The following is a 20,940-nucleotide window of genomic DNA, read 5'->3' as shown; positions in this document are numbered from 1 at the left end:
TGTGAAGTCTCTTTATGGACTAAAACAAGCTCCCAAGCAATGGCATGAAAAATTTGATTGAACAATACTATCAAATGGGTTTAAAATAAACGAGTGTGATAAATGTGTATACATTAAAAACACACCAAATGAATTTGTGATTATATGTCTCTACATGGATGACATGTTAATTATGGGTAGTAATCACGAGATAATCGTGAAAACTAAGAAAATGTTATCAACACATTTTGACATGAAAGATATGGATTTAGCCGATGTAATTTTTGGAGTAAAAATCATCAAAAATGACAATGGACTGGTTCTTACTCAATCGCATTATATTGAGAAAATACTACGAAAATTTAAAATGTTTGATAGTCCACCTGCTACGACCCCAATCGATTTGAAAATTCACTTAGCCAAAAATCGTGGAGAACCAGTGGATCAATTGAAATATTCTCAAATCATAGGCAGTCTAATGTACGTCATGAACTGCACTCGTTCGGATATTGCTCATTCGGTTAGTAAATTAAGTAGATTTACAAGCAATCCCGGAAATGACCATTGAAATGCATTAACTAGAGTACTTAGATATTTGAAACATACTCTAGATTTTGGTTTGCATTTTACAAGATATCCATCTGTACTAGAAGGATACAGTGATGCGAATTGGATATCCGATACCAAAGGTTCTAAATCCACAAGTGGATATGTTTTCACTATAGGTGGAGCTGCTGTGTCATGGAAATCTACAAAGCAAACATGTATAGCTCGATCCACAATAGAATCGGAGTTCATAGCTTTAGATAAAACTGGAGAAGAAGCGGAATGGCTTCGTAATTTCCTAGAAGATATTCCGTGTTGGAATAAACCAGTGCCGGCAATATTGATTCATTATGATAGTCAATCAGCAATTGGAAGGGCACAAAGCAGCATGTATAATGGTAAGTCTAGACACATTCGTCGCCGACATAATACCATAAGGCAATTGATCTCAAATGGAATAATTTCTATAGACTATGTAAAGTCTAAGGATAACTTAGCGGATGCGTTGACTAAAGGTTTACCAAGAGATCAACTACAATGCCTATCTAGGGGAATGGGATTAAAACCCATAAATTAAGGACAATCTTGGTGGTAACCCAACCATGCTGACTGGAGATCCCAAGAACTGGTTCAAAAGGGACAACTAAGCTAAGAAAGTTCAGTTGAGCACTAAGGAACTCATTCCTAACTCATTCCCGCGAAAGATAATAGTGCTACCTGCAGAAAGGGTGCAGAAAGGGTAAAGGATAAGCTAACGCTTTTAATGATTCCAAAACCTTATAACAAAAGGTGAGGTATTGGCAGGATACCTTTAATAGGAGATCACCTATGTAAGTGTATGAAGTGAGGGCCGCTTCAAAACTTGACAAACACTTATGAATCCAAGATGTGTGTCCATGGCCAAAACGGACACAATCATGAGAACTAAGGAAATGTGAGAATAGTATTGTGTGGGTTGCATTGTCTTGGTTTACACGAACGGCTGACAGTTCAAGACATCGAGTTCACTACTCAGCCTAGTAAATCCGATGTAACTCCACTACGGAAGGTTCAAAGCTATATGCTACCTATCCCGATGCAATACTATTCGTGGGAACTCTAGAGAGAATCGACGCCCTCGTTTTCATTCATGTGGGGGATTGTTGGGAAAATTGGTTAAAAGTTGAGTCATTAACAATTTTTTATCAATGTTATTATACGGTCTAATTGAGTATATAAATGAATTTTGGATTAGAACCAATTTTGTGGTGAATGAAAAATTACTAGTCCAACTATAAGGAAAGTGGGATTTTAAGTTATCCCACATTGGAAAAGTAGAGAAGTACTGAGCTGTATTTATATCAAAATATTGGGACAAAGGGTCACGCCCTTTGGGCATTCAACTTTGTTTGGGAGAAAGGCCTATATGTTATGCGTTTCAAATCGTGCCCGCGCGCCGCCGCCGCCCGCCGGCTCGGCTCGCTCGTTCGGACGGATCGGATTTGGATTTGGATTTGGGCTCGGGCCCAAATCACTACATTAATTTTTTGGGCCAAAAACATTAGATCATGGGCTTTAACCCATTCGGCCCTTATTACTCGAAGCCCATATCGATTGGTCTGAATTGGTGCGGCCGAACCAATGCAAACCATTCAGGCTCAACTCGAAATGGTGCAACTACTCCCAATTGGCTCAAATCGAAATGGTGCAACCATTCAAACAAAAGGTACTTACATTCTCAGAATTCCTCACTTCAATCCAAATACAAGCCTACTGCATATTAAGCTTTCCCTTTACAGATTCTCTCGAAAAGTTCTACACAAAGTACAGTTCGTCGTACTTGGGATTTGGAGTGCTCCTATTCCAAGTTTTGCCGTTGTATCTTGGGAGACGATTTCCATTTAATCCGTTAGCACCGTTGCGGGAAAATTTCGTCTTAAGGACAGAGACAACTCGCCTCGGCAAAATTTTCGTTCATAGCAGATTTCCAACAGAATGTAAATTCACGGTGACTTAACAGCCCGTTAGAGAAGCGGATTTGGACCAGGTGCCGACAAGGAACCAACTCTCATTGAATTTAAACTTTGTTTCTTTGCACGGTCATATTACTCGAAATCCATTCATATTTTCACATTTTGAGATAAATTCATGTTATCCTGTTATACTATCTTCGTCCCACTATTCCTATCCCCATTTCGTTTTTTTTTTTTGCTTTTCTAAAATTAATTATGGTTTTTTTGTATTTTTTTATTATTATTTTTTAATAATAATAATAATAATAATAATAATAATAATAATAATAATAATAATAATAATAATAATAATAAATATTATTATTATTATTATTATTATTATTATTATTATTATTATTATTATTATTATTATTATTACTACTTTAATTTTTATTAAGAAAATATTATTTTTTTCAATTTTTTCATTTTGTCAACTTTTTTTATATTTTTTATCTGTCATTTATATTAATCGACTACGATATTAAGCGTGGCCGATTAAGGAAACGACTAAAAAAATCGTTGTTGAGCAATGAAATTGGACTACTAGAAATAACAAAAACAAGCGTAACCCCGTCAATGAAATAAAATATGATTACGCAGAAGAATCTAAACAATAACAATCAACTGCAAAAAATAACAAAAACAACTGCAAAAATAGTGAAAACCACTATTTCTTTCAAAAAAATTACAAATATTGTAATCGATTTATACAAATTGGATGATGGATTGATAATGTCATAAGAAAAAAAAGTATCACCATTGTGTCCTCATGTTCAACTACATGTGCCTAATAAGGAACCAATAAACAAAAATCCAATAATGAATTAAAAATATCGTCGATAAACCTTAATTAACTACTAAGACGTAGTTGATTAACATTAAACTACTACTATAACATAGCCGATTACGGATCCACGTAGTTGATATTATTGTGTTAGAATGGAATATTACTGTCTTAAGCAATAATATTTTATTAACTCAAAGCGTTAATATTGTCAACACAATAAAATTACAGTGAAGGCGTGAACACAAGTTATATAACCGCGAAAAAAAAGTTATAAAAGAACATTTAGAAAAAAAATAAACAAAAAGTCAACTACTGAAGACTGGCATGAAAAATATTCAAAGAAAAAAAATCAAGAAAATTTTAAAAAATTTCAATGCTAGAGACCAATGGTCAACGTTTGAGACAAAAATAAAAACATAATGTTTATAAAAAAATCAAGAAAAATGTGAAAACGCGGTTAATGTGAGACATTCATTAAAATTGAGGGTCAATGTGCAATATTGATTAAGTTAGTGTTTATGAATGAAATTAATATAAATAATATTTATATAATTAATTTTCTTTTATGTAAAATAAAATGCAATTGAAACATGACTAATATTCTTAGAATATACTTGAAATTGAAACGATCGTATGATAATCATAAGTTTAAGAGATTTTTACTCGAAAATCTTCTTTGCCTAGTTTCATATACGGTTCAATTCCCTGTAGTATACTTTGGACACTGCAATCCATCTTTTAACTTTCAATTACAATTAGCTTTCTAACCGTCCTGAAATGTCTAAAGTGCTCTTCACTTTATATCATAATTACAAGTACACTTCATTTCCACTTAAAAAAATGTTACTAGGCATAAAAAGGTGTTTTAACATAACTGTTTTCAATACATATTTATTTATTTATTTATCCTCAAACATTTTACGTAGCACCCTCTCTTAAATTTGCAATAAATCAAACAGGTTTATTGTAATTTCATTTAATTTAGCGGAAGCATTTTGTAAAGGATCTCTTTGAAACTTAATGAATTAAAACTTTGCGATTCAAAACTATACTTGAATATTTAGAACACTTTTAATTTTTGAAAATTTACTTGAAGAATTTTAGTCGAACATTTTTTTTATATTTTGAAATAACTTTTTTAAAGTAGGAATTATTCTAGATGCTACACTAGCATAAAACATTTGTTATTATAGTTTCGAAATAAAAATCACAGTGTAGAAATATTTTAGCGAAATATTCAAATCACGATAACGACATCAAAATAAACTAGTCATTTATAAATATAAACAGCTTGATATATTAAAGAGTTCAAAATAGAATCGGTACCGATTTTATGGTCCATTACTCTAGTGAGGAATTCGATAACATAATAAATGGATTATTTGATTGACCTCTTTAGGGGTGTGAACGAGTCGAGCTCTCCTCTTTTGGCAGGTTCAAACTTGAGCCGAGCTCGAGTCTATTTTGCTGAGCTCGAGCTCGTCGAGTTCGATCTTTTTTGGCTCGAGCTCGAGCTCGTGCCATTTTGTCGAGCTCGAGCTCGAACTCGATCCCAAGCTCATTTTGTTGTTTTTTTTTTATAAATATTTTTATAATTATTTAATTATTATTATTATTATTAAAAATTATTTTAAAAAATAACAAAATAAACAATATATTGTAATTATATATATCTTTTAATATTTATATTTATTTCTATAATATTTTATATTATTATACGTTATTTAAATAAAATTAAAATATAAAAAATAAAAATAAAAATGAAAATAAAAATATTAAATAAGGCTCGCAAGCCGGTTCCTGAGCTCACGAACAACTAAAAACTGGCTCGAGCTCGAAAAACTCGAGTCCAAGTTCGAGCTTTTTTCGAGCCAGCTCATCGAGCTCACGAGTCGACTAGGCTCGTTTATCACTCCTAGACCCCCTCATATGGAAAAAAAAATTTGAACTAACAACAAAGGATATTACATCCTGGTGCATACCTCCTCCATTTTGATATTAATTTGAGATACCCCTCGCCCCTTTGAAGTACCTAAAATGTCCTTTTAAAATATGTTTTAAATCCGAGTCAACTTACAACCGTCTCTCTCTTCCTCTCTCACTCTCAAATCAAATTTTTCGCCTTCATAGGTTTCCAACAGGCGATGTTGCTTCCCGGAGTCATGATTCACTCTCTGGTGGTCTGAGTCGTTGGATTAACTACCGTTGGATTTACCTCGTCGAGATCTTTCTTTTGGTGGTGATTACGTACAGTTTGGATATTTGGATCTGTTTCTGCAATCGTTTTACAGCTGACACGTATTTCGACGACGGTGGGTCTTGCTGGAGGTGTAATTTGTGTTTCGACAGTCGGAATTAATTTAACACTACCCACCGTTGGATTCCTCTCGTCAAAGATCTATATTTTGATGGCGATTTCGTTCATATTTGTTTATTGACATAATTATTTCTATATTTTTTTTCATTGTAAGCGTGGAACCTTGGGTGGTTAGCGGCGGCTAGGATTTTGATAGGAGACACTTAGGATGAGGAGTCTTGGGCGGTTTGGTCTAAATTCATAGCATTTCGCAGCTATGACCTCTCTCTCTCTCTCTCTCTCTCTCTCTCTCTCTCTCTCTCTCTCTCTCTCTTTGTGTTTGTCGTTTTTGTAGTGTTTTGATGTTTCTTCAATTTCGTTAATTTGCACTAAAATATTTTTTTGTGTTTTGATTTTGCAATTGCAACTTAATGGAAGCCATCCTCTTTTTGAATGTGTCAAAAATTTTGGTTGAAGTTAGATTTGCTTCAAGTTACAATGTTCTACAGATTATATACATCTACACATTACTATGAATTACCAATTACATATAGTAACATGTACTAACATATGCATGTATTTGTGTATCTCGATTTGTATTTATTGGATATGAGTTGATTTATAATATAAATATTGAAATTGTGAATTTTTGTTGTTGGTGTTTATCAATATCTTTTGTATAATCCAACATTCTTGTGTATACATAATTGGTCGATTAAAAATTTGGGGTCAAAAGAAATAACATCACTACGAATGACTATAGTTTACTACAGCTACATATAGTTATTCTCATTTTTAGTACATGAAACATATCGAATTAAAAATAATTTAAAAATAAATAAACAAATCAGCGAAAATGTTAAATACATGATCATAAATACTAAACGCATGACCAGAAATACTAAATGCAGTTTTGACAAAAATTGCATTTAAGAACAGTATATTACTTTCGTTTCTTCAGAAGGTATCCACAAGGATGATTTATATTTGAGTTTATTCCTAGTTTATTAGACATTGAGGAACTGAGGATATCAAATTGACCCTTTAATAAAACAGAAAGTTAATACTTTGGTCTAACTATCTATATAATCAGATTTTATTCCAAGATGCCTTGACTTGAAATATCATCCAACAAATAGTATTATCAATACTTCTCAAATACCTCTCTCCCTCAAAGATGGAAAGCAGCAATTGGGATCCGAACCGAATGCTTAGCCGATTTCCAGAGAATATACCCCTGACGAGAATCAAACGTGTCGCCGACATATTCCGATCCCCGAAAACTAACTTCGTATGTCGATTTCTCGTTCAGCCGAGTGAAATTAAGTGTCTCGGGCGTCACAACCACGCTAATGCCATGTGGCGCAACAACCTCAACGTTGTAACTCGAAACAGCCACTCCAACATTAGTAACCGTCCTCGTAAACGTCTGATTAGGCGAACCTAACCGAATTGCAAACGAAGGATAATTCAGCTGCCCTTCGTGAATTATCGGCACCGCCGAGCAATGAGCTCTACGTAGCAAGATCCTGCTCACCTCCCTACTCGTGTAATTCAAGCCGCACAAGTAAGGGATATAGTCGTCAGGGGCGATATCGTAATTAAGCCCCGGATCGCTCGCCCGTGCAGGGTTGACATGCCCCGCACCGACAGCGAAAACATCGGCCGGGAGATGCTCTTCGTCCATTATCGGGTGGTTCTCGCGATCCATGACGTCAGCAGAAGTCATGATCGCCGATTTGATGGCGGCGGCCGACCAATCGGGATGTGCGCTCTTGGTCAATGCCGCCACGCCGCTCAGGTGAGGGCACGACACCGAAGTACCCGAGATCATTTCGAAATAGTTACTTCTCGTGTTATTATTTGCGACAAGATTCGGCCAAGCTGCAAGAATGTTAACTCCCGGGCCTACGACATCCGGCTTTAGGATTCCCTGGCTTTCGTAATTCGGTCCCCTGGCAGAAAAGTCAGCCACCGTCGGAGATTTTCTATCGCCGGTTATTGTTCCTTTGAACTCGATTGTTGCTGTTGGAGTAGATGTCGAATTCAAATACGACAAGATCGTTAATCCATCTTCGTAGTTCACATTTGTTGCCGGAATGGCGTAAACGTCCGTGGATGTGGTGAATCCCTGATAGTCCATGTTCATCAGAATCATGGCGGTCCCACCGGCATCTTTCACCCGTTGACCCTGTTCAGTTCGTCTACTTCTTGTCGACTCGATACGACACAAAACAATCTTTCCTTTGACAATACTCGTGTCGTTTAGCGACTCTGCATCGCAGAGACTAGCAGCCAAAACGCCGTTCATTCCGGGGTAAAGCAGAGGTAGTTGTGGCGGCAGAGGCGGAGAATCGAGCGGAAACACCGATTCGCCGTTAAATTCTACATTGTTCCCTAACACAGCTGTTCCCCTCAGGCTCCTGTCTGTTGTGCTGGCGCCGACTGTTAGAATCCACGGGGCTCCGTTCACTAAAGTGGTATGAGCAGGGCCGTCGTTCCCGGCAGAGCAAATGACCGAAATACCCCTCTGCACCGCGCTGAACGCGCCGAGCGCGAGGTTATCCTCGTAAAAGCGCGTGGAACGTCCGCCGGAAGAGATCGAAATTACGTCCACGCCATCGTCAATCACCGCATCCATCGCCGCCAGTATGTCGCTCTCGGAGCAGCCATCTGAGGAGGAGGAGCAGACTTTGTAAATGGCCAAGTGAGCCAGAGGCGCCATGCCGGCGGCTGTGCCGTTGGCGTTGCCTAACACACTGGCACCGCCGACAAAGTTTCCGGCGGCGGTACCGGCCGTGTGGGTCCCGTGGCCCTGGTGATCGAGTGGGGTCCCACCGCCGGCCGCTCTAAAATGCCTTGCTCCGATAAGCTTGTTGTTGCACGCGCCCCTGGTGGAGTTGAACTCGCACGCCCCTTTCCATTTCGGGGGAGGGGGCGGGACCCCCTCATCGCTGAAGGAAGGATGGTCGGGGAATATTCCGGTGTCTAGAACTCCGATAATTACGCCTCTGCCGTAGTTGGTGTCTTTCCAAAGTCCCGTGTTTTCGTGTAGTCCGAGGAAATTAGGACTGTGAGTGGTGTGCAATGGCAATATTCGTTCTGGCTTCGCCGATATGAATCCTGCCTTCTTTTCCATTGCTTTCGCTTCGTCGGGTGTAAATTTGGCTGCGAAACCGGAGAAAACATTGCGGTAGGAATATACAATTCGTGGTGTTTGATCGGTTTCGGAAGCTAAAGTTGTCGGCAAGAACAAACTGTACCATGTTTCTAATTGATCAGATAACATTTGGCTATCTGGTAAATCAACATGAACAATGTAAGTTTGTAAGCAGAAACCATTTGCAGTTGCTGAAGATAACTGGATAATGAAGACAAAGAACAAACTAAGAAATGGGACTATGTAATTCATGTTTGTTAGTTATGATAAGAAGAAACTAGGATATCTTATGAACGACTGATTGTGGTGTGTGTATATATATAGTTGTGAGATTATTAATCTAAAATGCTGAAAAAAGGCTATCTTGCAAGATTAATGGTAGGGTGGATATCTCATATTCGAATGTGATTTTTGTATTCGTTCATAATCTGAATTTTTTTAATTTTATAGTAATTATTTATTTTGATGTCAGATTTTAAATTTGTTTCTGAATATTTTTGGACTGGAAGTAGAAGTATAATAGTACCAAGAAATTCAAATTTTCTTACAATTTTAGTTATTGAAAATATTTCAAAAACCCCTTTCGCAAAAATGTTTTTATAATATTAAGGGCTAAATACAGTTTGCACCCCTGTACTATCACCACTGTCGCATTTACCCCCCTGTACTATGAAATGCGACAAAACGCCCCCTGCCGTCCATATCCGTTACAAAAGCCGTCCCTTTCAAATGTTGACTGACTGTTGAAGTAGTCGTTGGAAAAATTCTGACCAAAACACCCCTCTAATTGTCTACCAAAGGGGTGCATCATTCTTCACTCATTTGTACTCAATTCCTTTCCCATTTCTTCCTAATTTTCATTTTAAGCCCTTTTTTTTTGGGCAAAATACAGTTTGCACCCCTGTACTATCACCACTGTCGCATTTACCCCCATGTACTATGAAATGCGACAAAACACCCCCTGCAGTCCATCTCCGTTACAAAATCCGTCCCTTTCAAATGTTGATTGGCTATTGAACTAGCCCTTGGAAAAATTATGACCAATACACCCCTCTAATTGTGTATAAAAGGGGTGCATCATTCTTCACTCATTTGTACTCAATTCCTTTCCATTTTTTTTCCTAATTTTCATTTACAACCCCTTTTTTTACCCCAAATTTCTGAAAAAAATTATATTCAAGAAATTATTTTTAATTTTTTTTAAAATTCATAATTAATCGGTTTAAAAATGTCTCCCGGAAGTTCAAATGCTCAAAATTCATACTTTTGATTTGGGATGATTTGGCATTAGAAATTGGTACTTTTGCTAGTTTTGACACTGTTGATGATTTGGACCTAAAACACGAATTTTGAGAATTTGAACTTTCGGAAGACATTTTTAAACCGATTAATTATGAATTTAAAAAAAATTAAAAATAATTTCTTGAATATAAATTTTTTTCAGAAATTTGGGGTGAAAAAAAGGGGCTGGAAATGAAAATTAGGAAGAAATTGGAAAAGAATTGAGTACAAATGAGTGAAGAATGATGCACCCCTTTTATACACAATTAGAGGGGTGTATTGCTCAGAATTTTTCCAACGGCTAGTTCAATAGCCAGTCAACATTTGAAAGGGACGGATTTTGTAACGGAGATGGACGGCAGGGGGTGTTTTGTCGCATTTCATAGTACAGGGGGTAAATGCGACAGTGGTGATAGTACAGGGGTGCAAACTGTATTTTGCCCTTTTTTTTTTACCCCAAATTTCTGAAAAAAAATTATATTCTAGAATTTTTTATTTTTTTTTAAATTCATAATTAATCAGTTTAAAAATGTCTTCCGGCAGTTCAAATTCTCAAATTCGTGTTTTAGGTCCAAACACTACAAGTCATATTTTTCAGAAACCACTTGTCGATGCAATCGGAGCGTCGCAGTTCGAACATCTTGGACTGTCAATAATCCGTGTCGGATATTTTTGCTGAAAGTGTTTGATATTTTTGTCCCAAATTACAAAGTATAAAAATGGCTAATTCTATCAAATAAAAGAAAGGGTAAAAATATAATTACACAGCAGAAACTAACACCGTTAGATATGTGAGAGTTGACCGTTAAGGTGAGGGGGCGTTTTGTCGCATTTCATAGTACAGGGGGGTAAATGCGACAGTGGTAATAGTACAGGGGTGCAAACTGTATTTAGCCCTAATATTAATATGGCCCATGACAAAGGCACTTAATTAAAAGAGGGACATCCAATTTTTTTGTCTTTCAAATAAATCCAGCCCATTAAAACTTATTTGCAAATAAGGAAAATCCTTTTATATATACCAAAATTACCCCCAATTCATTATAACCCAATTTAACTCCAACTTCATTATTTACACCTCAATTAGCTCAATTTCATCAATTAACCAATTTTAACCCTAATTTCAATTTTGACCCCAATTTTGACCCGCCACCACCGGAGACCGCCGGTCGCCGGCGTTGACCGCTGGTCTCCGGCATTGACTTTTTTTTTTCCAGCCATATTTTGCCGTTGATCGGGCGGTTCTCCGAATTGTATTTCTTTTTTGTTTTTGAATTTTTTTTTCCTTTCTGAAATTTTTTTCCGGCCAGTGAACCGCCGTTGATTTTTTTTTTATTTTTTTTTAGAAAAAAATATTTTATTAATATTAATGTCTTGGCTGCTATATTATTGTCTCAGACTGTATTATTGTTTAGGACAGTAATATTATGAATATTATTTTTCCGAACAATAATATTACAAATATTACTGTCCCAAACAGTAATATCATTGCATGAGACAGTAATATTACCGTCGAAGACAACAAAATGGCAGGCCAAGACGATAAAATTAATTAATATAGTAAAATTACTGTCTCGGAGAGTAATATTACTGTCTCATACAATTAAATTACTTAAATTACTGTTACAGTCTTTTAGCAGCCAAGACATTAATATTAGTTAAAATATTTTTTGTAGGGACTATTAGTGAGAATCCCCTCTAGCATTATTTTAACGAGGATAGGTCGAACTCATTTTCCTTTATTAGTGAGAGACTCATCATTTTTTATTCTCAAATTTACCCTTCCTCTATTCACTACTACACTACTTAGATGCAGTTTTTATTTTTTAAATTTTAATTTTAATTTTCGTTTTTTTATTGATTACTTATTTAAAAAAATATCAAAAAAGTATTTTCTTTTTACTTTTTATTATATTTTTTAAAAATAATTTTTTACTATACTTTTTTGTTTTCAGTTAAAACAACTATATTTTAATAAAATAACTATTATTAAAACAACTGTTATTAAAACAATTATGGTTAAAAGTTAAAGCAATTATATATCTCCAACAACTCTCATTTATCAAAATTAACTATTTGTTAAATCAACTATTTATTACAATCAACTAAAAAGTAATAAAAACAACTATATTGTTGTACGAAAACATCTATATATCTGTAAATAACACCAACACAATTTCAATAAAAACAAACATCCATTATACTATTGCTGAATACAAAATTAGCCTTCAATATAAGAATTCAACCAAAAACTCCAATTAAGAAAATTGAATTCGAGAATTGGGTTCCAAAAAGAAATCAGAAAAGAAGAACAACAACAATAATGAAACAATGTTGGCGGTGGTCTCTATTGAAATCTCAGACGCAATATCAACCTTTGCGCCGCTGCATAGTCTCGTCATTCTCCCTAACGAAAACCCTAACCGCCGTCCTTGACGAGAGAATTCTAGGGGTGAAGACCGCCTTCTTTTCGCGGCGGTGGAGGGAGAACGCCGTTGGGAGAAGAGAGTAACGACGGCGGCGCAGGGATGGAAGAGGGTTGGAGGCGGCGGTATGTAGGGAGAAAAGAGAGAGGAGAATAAAAGAAATAGGTTTGGTTATTTTAGATATAACATAGAAGGGCAAATTAGGTATATTAGTCATGGCAAAAACAATATTAATTAAAAAAAATATTTAATATAAGGTGGGGGTTCTCACTAATAATGAAAAGGAGGTTATATTCACCTTAGTATAAGTAAATGAGTTGGGGGTTTTCACTAATTATCCATTTTTTAAGAAAAAACAAAATTAAAAAAAAAGTCAATTAATAATTAAATTACTGTGAAATACAGTGATTTAGCAACCAAGACAGTAATATTAATTAAAATAATTTTCTTTTTAAGAAAAAAAATAAAGCTCAATTAACAGTTAAATAACTGTCTCCGGTGGTGGCGGGTCAAAATCGGGGTTAAAATTGGTTAATTAGTGAAATTGGAGTAAAAAAATGGATAAAACTCTCTCAAAAATAAGGGTGTAAATCATGAAATTGGAGTTGAGTTGAGTTTCAAAGAATTGAGGGTAATTTTGGTATATATAAAAGGGTTTTCCTTATTTACAAATAATTTTGAATGGACTGGAAAATATTTGGAACACAAAAAAGTTGAATATATTTTTTTTTTTAATTAAGTGCTCTTGTCATGAATTTTTTTACCATTAACCATTATGAATAAGTATCATATGATGGGCTTATTTGTAATTTGCCAATAACTAAACGACTTATCAAAGTAAGAATTAAGATTTGAAATATATTGTAGAATTTGATAATATGAATTCCAAATCTTTAACTCCAAACTCTCCCTACAAACACAAGTATAAAATCCAAGATATGCGATTATTACAATCATTACTATTTCAGCCCCAATATTACCTTAAATATCCGACTAAGAAACAGCAATTGGACTCCTAACCGAATTCTTAGCCGATTTCCATAAAACATATCTATGAGAAACAGAGGTGTTGCCATTATTTGCTGATCTTCTAAACGTAATTTTGTACGTCAATTTCTGGTTCAATTTAGAGAAATGAAGTGTCCGGGGCTCGACAATCATGTCGATGCCTTGCGGTGCGACAACCTCAACAATGTAACTCGAATTAGCCTCCCCAACATTAGTCACCGTCCTCGTGTACGTCTGATCAGCTGATTCATTAGACCTAACCGAAAAGGAGGGGTAGTTAAGTTGCCCCTCCGAGATTCTCGATTCGGTCGAGCAATTCACCTTACGCTGTAGAATGATGAAAATTTCTCGATGCGTGTAATTTAAACCGCACAGGTAATGCACGTAATCTTGAGGTTCGATATCGTACACGAGCCCTGGATCGTTCGCTCTGGCAGGATTCACATGTCCCGCACCGGTCGAGTATACATCGGCCGCGAGAAGACTCTGATCGAGAATCGGTTGGTTTCCGAGATTCGTCTGGTCGGCTGTGGTCATGATTGCAGACTTTATTGCTGCTGGCGACCAATCAGGATGCGCGCTTTTGAGCAGTGCTGCAACCCCACTGAGATGCGGGCACGACATTGACGTACCCGAAATCACGTTGAAGTTGCTTTTCGTGTTTGTGTTGTTTTCGACGGAATTATGCCAGGCAGCTAGAATGTTGACACCGGGGCCTAAGATGTCGGGCTTGAGAATTCCGGGGCTTGATGTGCTGGGGCCTCTGGACGAAAACCAAGCCACCATCGGAGATGTATTGTCCCCAATTATTGTTCCTTTGAACACAATCGACGCCGTTGGAGAAGAAGACGAGTTTAAGTAAGCCAATAATTTGATTCCATCCTCATAGTTGATATTTGTGGCGGGCAGAACATGAGCATCTACTAATGTGTTGTAGCCATATCGCCTCGTGTTGACAATAATCATGCCGGCCCCACCGGCGTCTTTTACCGCCTGTCCTTTCCGGCGGGAAGTAGTCCCCCCGCCCACTTCACATATTACGATTTTTCCTTTCACACCCGTGTTAATCAATGAGCTCTCACCGCAATGGCGTGAGTCGAAGTCACTCGTATTCGATCCAGGGAAAACTAGAGGAAGCTGCGTCACCGGAAAATGCTTCGGCTGGAAAGCCGATTCCCCGGCGAGCTCTAGTGCATTTCCCAGCACGGCTGTGGCCGTTAGTTTCCGGTCGGTCGTGCTGGCGCCGACGGTGAGCATCCACGGGGCCTCGTTCGACAGTGTGGCGTTGGCGGGGCCGTTGTTCCCTGCGGAGATGCTCACCAAGATGCCGCGCTCAGTCGCGGCGAACGCGCCGACGGCGATGTTGTCGTTGTGGAACGGCCTGGACGGCCCGCCTAGCGAGACGGAGAGCACGTCCACACCGTCCTCGATGGCAATGTCCATCGCCGCCAGTATGTCACTCTCCGAGCAGCCGGAGGAGGAGCAGACTTTGTAGGCGGCTATGTGGGCCAGGGGGGCTATGCCGGCAGCAGTGCCGTTGGCCATGCCGAAAATATTGGCGCCTTCAACAAAGTTGCCGGCAGCGGTGCCGGCGGTGTGGGTCCCGTGGCCGTTGGAATCAAGGGGGGTCCCGTCGCCGTTCCGGAAATGCCTTGCTCCAATGAGCTTGTTGTTGCAGGCGCCGGTGAAGTTGAATTGACACACCCCTTTCCATTTCGCAGGAGGGGGCGGGACCCCCTCGTCGCCGAACGAAGGATGGTCGGGGAATATTCCAGTGTCCAAAACGCCGATAATGACACCTCTGCCGTAGTTGGAATCGTTCCAAAATCCTGTATTTTGGTGTAGCCCGAGGAAATTAGGTGTGTGTGTCGTGTGTAATGGAAATATTTCTTGTGGCCTTGCGGATATGAACCCGTTTTTATTATGCATTGCTCTCGCTTCCTCGGGTCTTAATTTGGCTGCGAAACCGGAGAAGACACTGCGGTAGGAATAGACCATTCGTGGTGTTTGATCGGTTTCGGAAGCTAAAGTTGTCGGCAAGAATGAATTGTACCAGGTTTCTAAGTAATCTTGGGATTGATCAGATAAGATTTGGCTATGTGGTAAATCAACATTCTATACTACTTTGAGCTCTTGTTGTGTGTCGGGTGTAAGCTTCTACTTCACTCGAACGTGCAATTTCGGTGAAGTTACAGCGGAGAGATAGGCTGGGCTGTTGTATCCCATAGGCGACACAATCGGAACCTTTTTGCACCTCATTAGAGAAGGGGTCGTGAAATTCGTCTTAAGAGAGCGACCTAGTCCGCGCCTCACCTTGCCTATCTCCATATTATCGTGGTTTTTTATTGCAGCAACTTATTACCTATAAAATTAGAGAACAAATGGAGTCCAAGCCTCATCTACAAAGTTTCGTGATCAATCGTCAAATTGTAGTCGTGGTTCCAACAATTTAAGACGAACTCAATCCCATGAAGATGAGCTTTGACGATGATCCAAAATAGGCTCTTGATGATAAAAAGGGAGATGATAAATTTTATTTTATTGTTATTTTAATTTGACGAAAATTTAACGATCTTATTTTTGGTGTAGGTGAATTTTCGTACAATTCACGAGTGCAGACTTTGAGTCAAATTCCCGACCTTATACCGTCATAATTTGAGAATGCGTAAAACACAAAGTTGTAGGAATTTCTGTTGGCTGTCCGAAACATCTTGAATCACTGAAATCAGACATCAAACGAGAGAGATATGCTCCAAATATTGAGCACTTCTGCAGCTGCCAAATTGTGCGCGTTTTGAGGTATCGAAAGAATTCGTAATAGAAATTCATCAAATCTGGTACGTTCTTCATTTCCAAATTAATTATGATATCTTGCAATACAATAATAAGTTTGTGATAGTTGTGTGAAGAATAATTGCATGATAAGAATAGTACTCACGATTATATTATTGCATGTTAATAGTGTTGATGATTCGTGTGTCATATTAAAAGTAGAATATGCAAAGGTTTGAAGTACAACCATTTGCGTGAATTATTTGGTGGTTGTATAATTTCTTATGCTGGAACACTTTTGCATATTTTAATTCCTACATGTTTCTGACTGTTTCATAATTTGTTTTAAGAAGTATAATGAGTACGGATTAACTTATCATAAAAAAAATAGTTTGACCAAATTTGGGGGATATGATTAAATTGTCGTTTTTTCAAAAATAATCTACTGATTTGTGAAATTAGTACTACTTGTTCAACCTTCATTTTCTAAAAACAAAAAAAATTACTTTGTGCCGTTTGTCTTTTAAGTAATTAATACACGAGTAAAGAATTAGTAATGTGTTGATTAAGGTGTAATTAACTGCATATTATGACCTCCTGATGTTTTTTTGATTTTCTTACCATTTCTTTTAGAAATAAATTTGTTAAATAACACGCATGTCAAAATGTCATTTTGATATTACACGTATCATTTTTTTTAAGAGTGATAAAGAAGCATGGTCCTTTTTAGTTTTCGTTGGTTATCTGATTAAGTTACTTAAATGTTTATGTGATACATGAAGAGTTTTGAATGCTCTATTATATTATTTTTGTGTGTTCACTGCATGGCTTACGTATTATCTATGAACGGCAGTATATTTACATGAGGTAATGGTGTTGATCGATGATTATCAATTATGGTGAATTATTAGAGCAATTGTTTATAAAAATAAATAATTTATTTAAATGGAGAATTAGTGGGGGTGTTATAGTTTTTCTAGTTGTGAAAATGAGCATGATATATTATATCTTGAATCTTATTCATCATGGTGTGTTGAAATATTTGATGTGAAATGGTGGGGGTCTTAGAGAGCATGATCATATGATTAAATATTTTATGTATATATTGTTTAAATATTGAGAAATAGTGGGGGTTTTAGTGTCTACCTATATGAGCATGTTATAATTGATTTTAACGTGATCTTTGTTTAAATTGCTCACTTTATGATTGCAAATTTGTATATTGATAATGTGATAAATTATGCTTTATTTGAAATCTTGATTATACAAGTAACTATCATAGGCCTAAATTTGCATATATGTGACATTGATGTGATTCACAAACGCCTAATTGTGATTATTAAATTTGCTGAAAATATATTAGCAAATATATTTGTGATTTGTGAAGTGAAATATTTTTCAATGTTTTCAATGTTGTTGAATTTTGATAATCTAAAAGAGAGGAATTATATTCCAATTTTTCACCTTGTGTGAATGAGGTATATGCCGATAATTTAAAATTGAAAATTCATATCAATTTGGATTGATTATTTTGACATTAGCCTGTGAAGAGGCCGGTTGATACCGAATGTGATATATAAAATCCTAACGTGTGATAAATCATATGCTTTGTGCTTTGATTAATGAGATTGTGAAAAATCAATGATTTGTGCGTTGATAGATGTGATTGAAAAACTGCAGTTGGCATATTGCGAGAATCTTTTAATGGAATCCGGAACCATTAAAAGAAAATACAGTACTGTGAAGCTATGTGAAAAATCACGTGAAAATTTAAGTGAAATTATATGAGAAATGGTTAATAAACCATAAAGTCTATGAGACTAAATTTGTGAAATTATATTTCACATTATTTATCTGAAATGCATCGAGGGGGATTGGATTAAAGCCTAATATATTTTGTAAAGTTGTTGATGAGGATACTACCGCCTAGGGGCTAGAGATCCTACGAACTAGGCGAAGAAAAACGAATCTGAAAGCAACTTGATAGTGATAAAAGTGCACACTTTTATTATTCATCTCTATGGTGCGTGTGCACTAATAAAGCTCGTAACGAATTGTGAGGTTGAGACTTTGATCTCTTAATGAGTTCTATAGCCCGGATGGGTGGGGTGTTGGAGTTACGTAAACATCCTTGATAGAATTCACCTTGTGAGTGTGGAAGTGGGGCCGCTTCCTATGAGAATTAAGGCTGTTCTCTAGAGCTCTCACGAGAAATGGGGTAAAGCACATGGCCGTTAATGTGCTGGCTTTAGAAGCTTCGATCGGGACACTTTGAGTATTATGTGTGCAATATGATTCTACGTGCCCCAAGGGTCACTGTTTGAAGGCTAAGTCCACTTTGATTCTAGTACGGGAAAAATATTGTACTAAGTGAAGGTTTGAAGGCATTGTCCACTTTCATTATGCATAATATTCCGCAAGAGCTCAAGTATTAGTAATATTCTTATTTTTATTAAAATAGTGGGGGATTGTTGGGGTTTTTAATAAAAATAATATATTTTATTATAAAAATATAATAATGACTTTGACCACTTTTATGAGGGTCATTAGACCACTATTTTGAAACCTTCAAAGTCATTATTCTCCTACATAAAACACCATAATTATATATTAAATCGAGGTTTTATGGGGGTCATATTATATACTATATAAATGGGGCATTGTGGCTTGTAAAAAGGTGTGAGTGTGAAGAGAAAAAGAAACACCTTTCATCTATACTACTTTGAGCTTTTGTTGTGTGTCGGGTGTAAGCTTCTACTTCACTCGAACGTGCAATTTCGGTGAAGTTACAGCGGAGAGATAGGCTGGGCTGTTGTATCGCATAGGCGACACGATCGGAACCTTGTTGCACCACATTAGAGAAGGGGTCGTGAAATCGTCTTAAGAGAGCGACCTAGTCCGCGCCTCACCTTGCCTATCTCCATATTATCGTGGTTTTTTATTGCAGCAACTTGTTACCTATAAAATTAGAGAACAAATGGAGTCTAAGCCTCATCTACAAAGTTTCGTGATCAATCGTCAAATTGCAGCCGTGGTTCCAACAACCGGCAAGGAGAAGTTGGCAGTGGAGGGGACGAGAAGAGCAGAGGAGGCGGGTGGTGGAAGAAAGGGGCGGCGGCAAAAATCCCATGTTGTATAAAAAACTAGCAAAAATCCCCTGTAGTATCAAAAACTACAAAAGTCCCCTGTAGTATCAAAAACTACAAAAATCCCCTGAATGTAGTTATAAAACTAAAATGATTGCATCGGATTGCTTTGCCGGGATTTGCAGGGTCAAGAACAAATCCTCATCAAGCTCACTTGGAATATAGCAAGAACCGAAAAAACCAAGCGGAAACACCTGATAGGATTAATCCGACCCGAAACCATCTCCAGATGAGAACATTTCGATTATATACCTGCTTCGCCAGAGCGCACTTACACTGAACGAGACCTAACCGGATCAAAAGCCAAGTTCATCCCGCATATCCTGCATATCAGATCCAAATTCATTCTTCCGGTTGGCTAAATCAAATAACTCAGAGATTACGAAGAAAATCCCAAAAATCAAACCATCGCAAGTTTAGGGTTCATGTATGGAATTAAATTGGGTTTCAAGATCATGGTGGTGGAAGAGTGGTGGCGATGGTGGGGATAACTAAAGCAAATGTGTAATTTTGTTGGAGAAAAAAAAATTGGATCTTATTCAAGAAAAGGTAAATGTGAGGGTAGAAAAGTAAATGCAGCATAATTTTTAACCGTGTCAATTTTTTTACCATTGACTGTTAAAATTAAGGGTGCTTTTGCAGTTTTTCATACTACAGGGGGTGAATGCGAGTTTTTCAATAGTACATGTGAGCAAAGTGTATTTTATCAGAAAAAAAAAAAAAATTGGCCAAAATTAAAATTTTATTTGATGAAGGCACAGGAGGGTCTCGTTAAAAACCGTGTGACCTAGAACAAAGAAAATAGTACACCCTATTTACAATGTTTACAAAGACCAATGCGATCTAAATATAACATGTGCTTAATATTGCTAGGAAGATCAACTGAGTCCTAGTACTACTGTCTCTGCTCCTTGTGCCTGTAAGCAAATTGGCTAAACCATCAGCTGGAAGATTTCGTTTACGATAGATATGTTCCAATTTCCAAGATTGTTGAAGAAGTCGCCCGACAAATTCCAATAATCAGATAGTGTACTTAGCTTGTTACAATAATACGGTAAATGGTTTTTTTGTGGGATAGTGAATAATGTCTTACGAAATAATGTGACCACATCATTCCACATTGGAGAAACAATTGCTGTTTTTTTTTTTTTTTTTTCTTAAGAATCCTCTTACACAGAAAATGACAGTCAAGCAGAAAGAAAATATACTGATTTTTGAGAAGTCAAAACCTAAATACATTTTTTTTTTTTTTGAGAAAACCTAAATACATATTTAACAGGCATTTGCATGACAAAAGTAATATATTATTGAAAAATGCCAATCAACCAAAAACTAAAACAGTGTCTAGTTTCTGACATATATATAATTCTTTCAAAAAAAAAAAAAAAAAACAATGTCTAGTTTCTGACATATATATAATTCTCTCAAAAAAAAAACAATGTCTGGTTCTTGACATATAATTCTATCAAAAAAAAATGAATAAAATAAAAAAGAAAATCTGACATATAATATCTTGCCTAAATGAATAAATACTATCCAAGAAAAAGC

At 36.7% G+C, this 20,940-nt stretch overlaps 1 protein-coding gene and 1 pseudogene across 1 annotated transcript; both read right to left on the bottom strand.

The window, feature by feature from the left end:
- Window positions 1-6,555: 6,555 nt before the first annotated feature.
- On the bottom strand, window positions 6,556-9,147 carry LOC105967737 (subtilisin-like protease). The gene has a single exon (XM_088817737.1). The coding sequence runs from the start codon at window positions 9,009-9,011 to the stop codon at window positions 6,771-6,773; it is 2,241 nt and encodes a 746-aa protein (XP_088673863.1). The 5' UTR covers window positions 9,012-9,147; the 3' UTR covers window positions 6,556-6,770.
- Window positions 9,148-13,365: 4,218 nt separating this feature from the next.
- LOC105966743 (subtilisin-like protease pseudogene) lies at window positions 13,366-15,583 on the bottom strand (annotated as a pseudogene).
- Between the last annotated feature and the right edge of the window lie 5,357 nt (window positions 15,584-20,940).

This window comes from Erythranthe guttata, chromosome 5 (assembly GCF_056151865.1).
Source record: "Erythranthe guttata isolate IM_541 chromosome 5, IM_541, whole genome shotgun sequence".
NCBI classification, from domain to species: Eukaryota; Viridiplantae; Streptophyta; class Magnoliopsida; order Lamiales; family Phrymaceae; genus Erythranthe; species Erythranthe guttata.
Note: the sequence above shows the minus strand (reverse complement) of the source record. Positions and strands in the feature narration are given on the sequence as shown.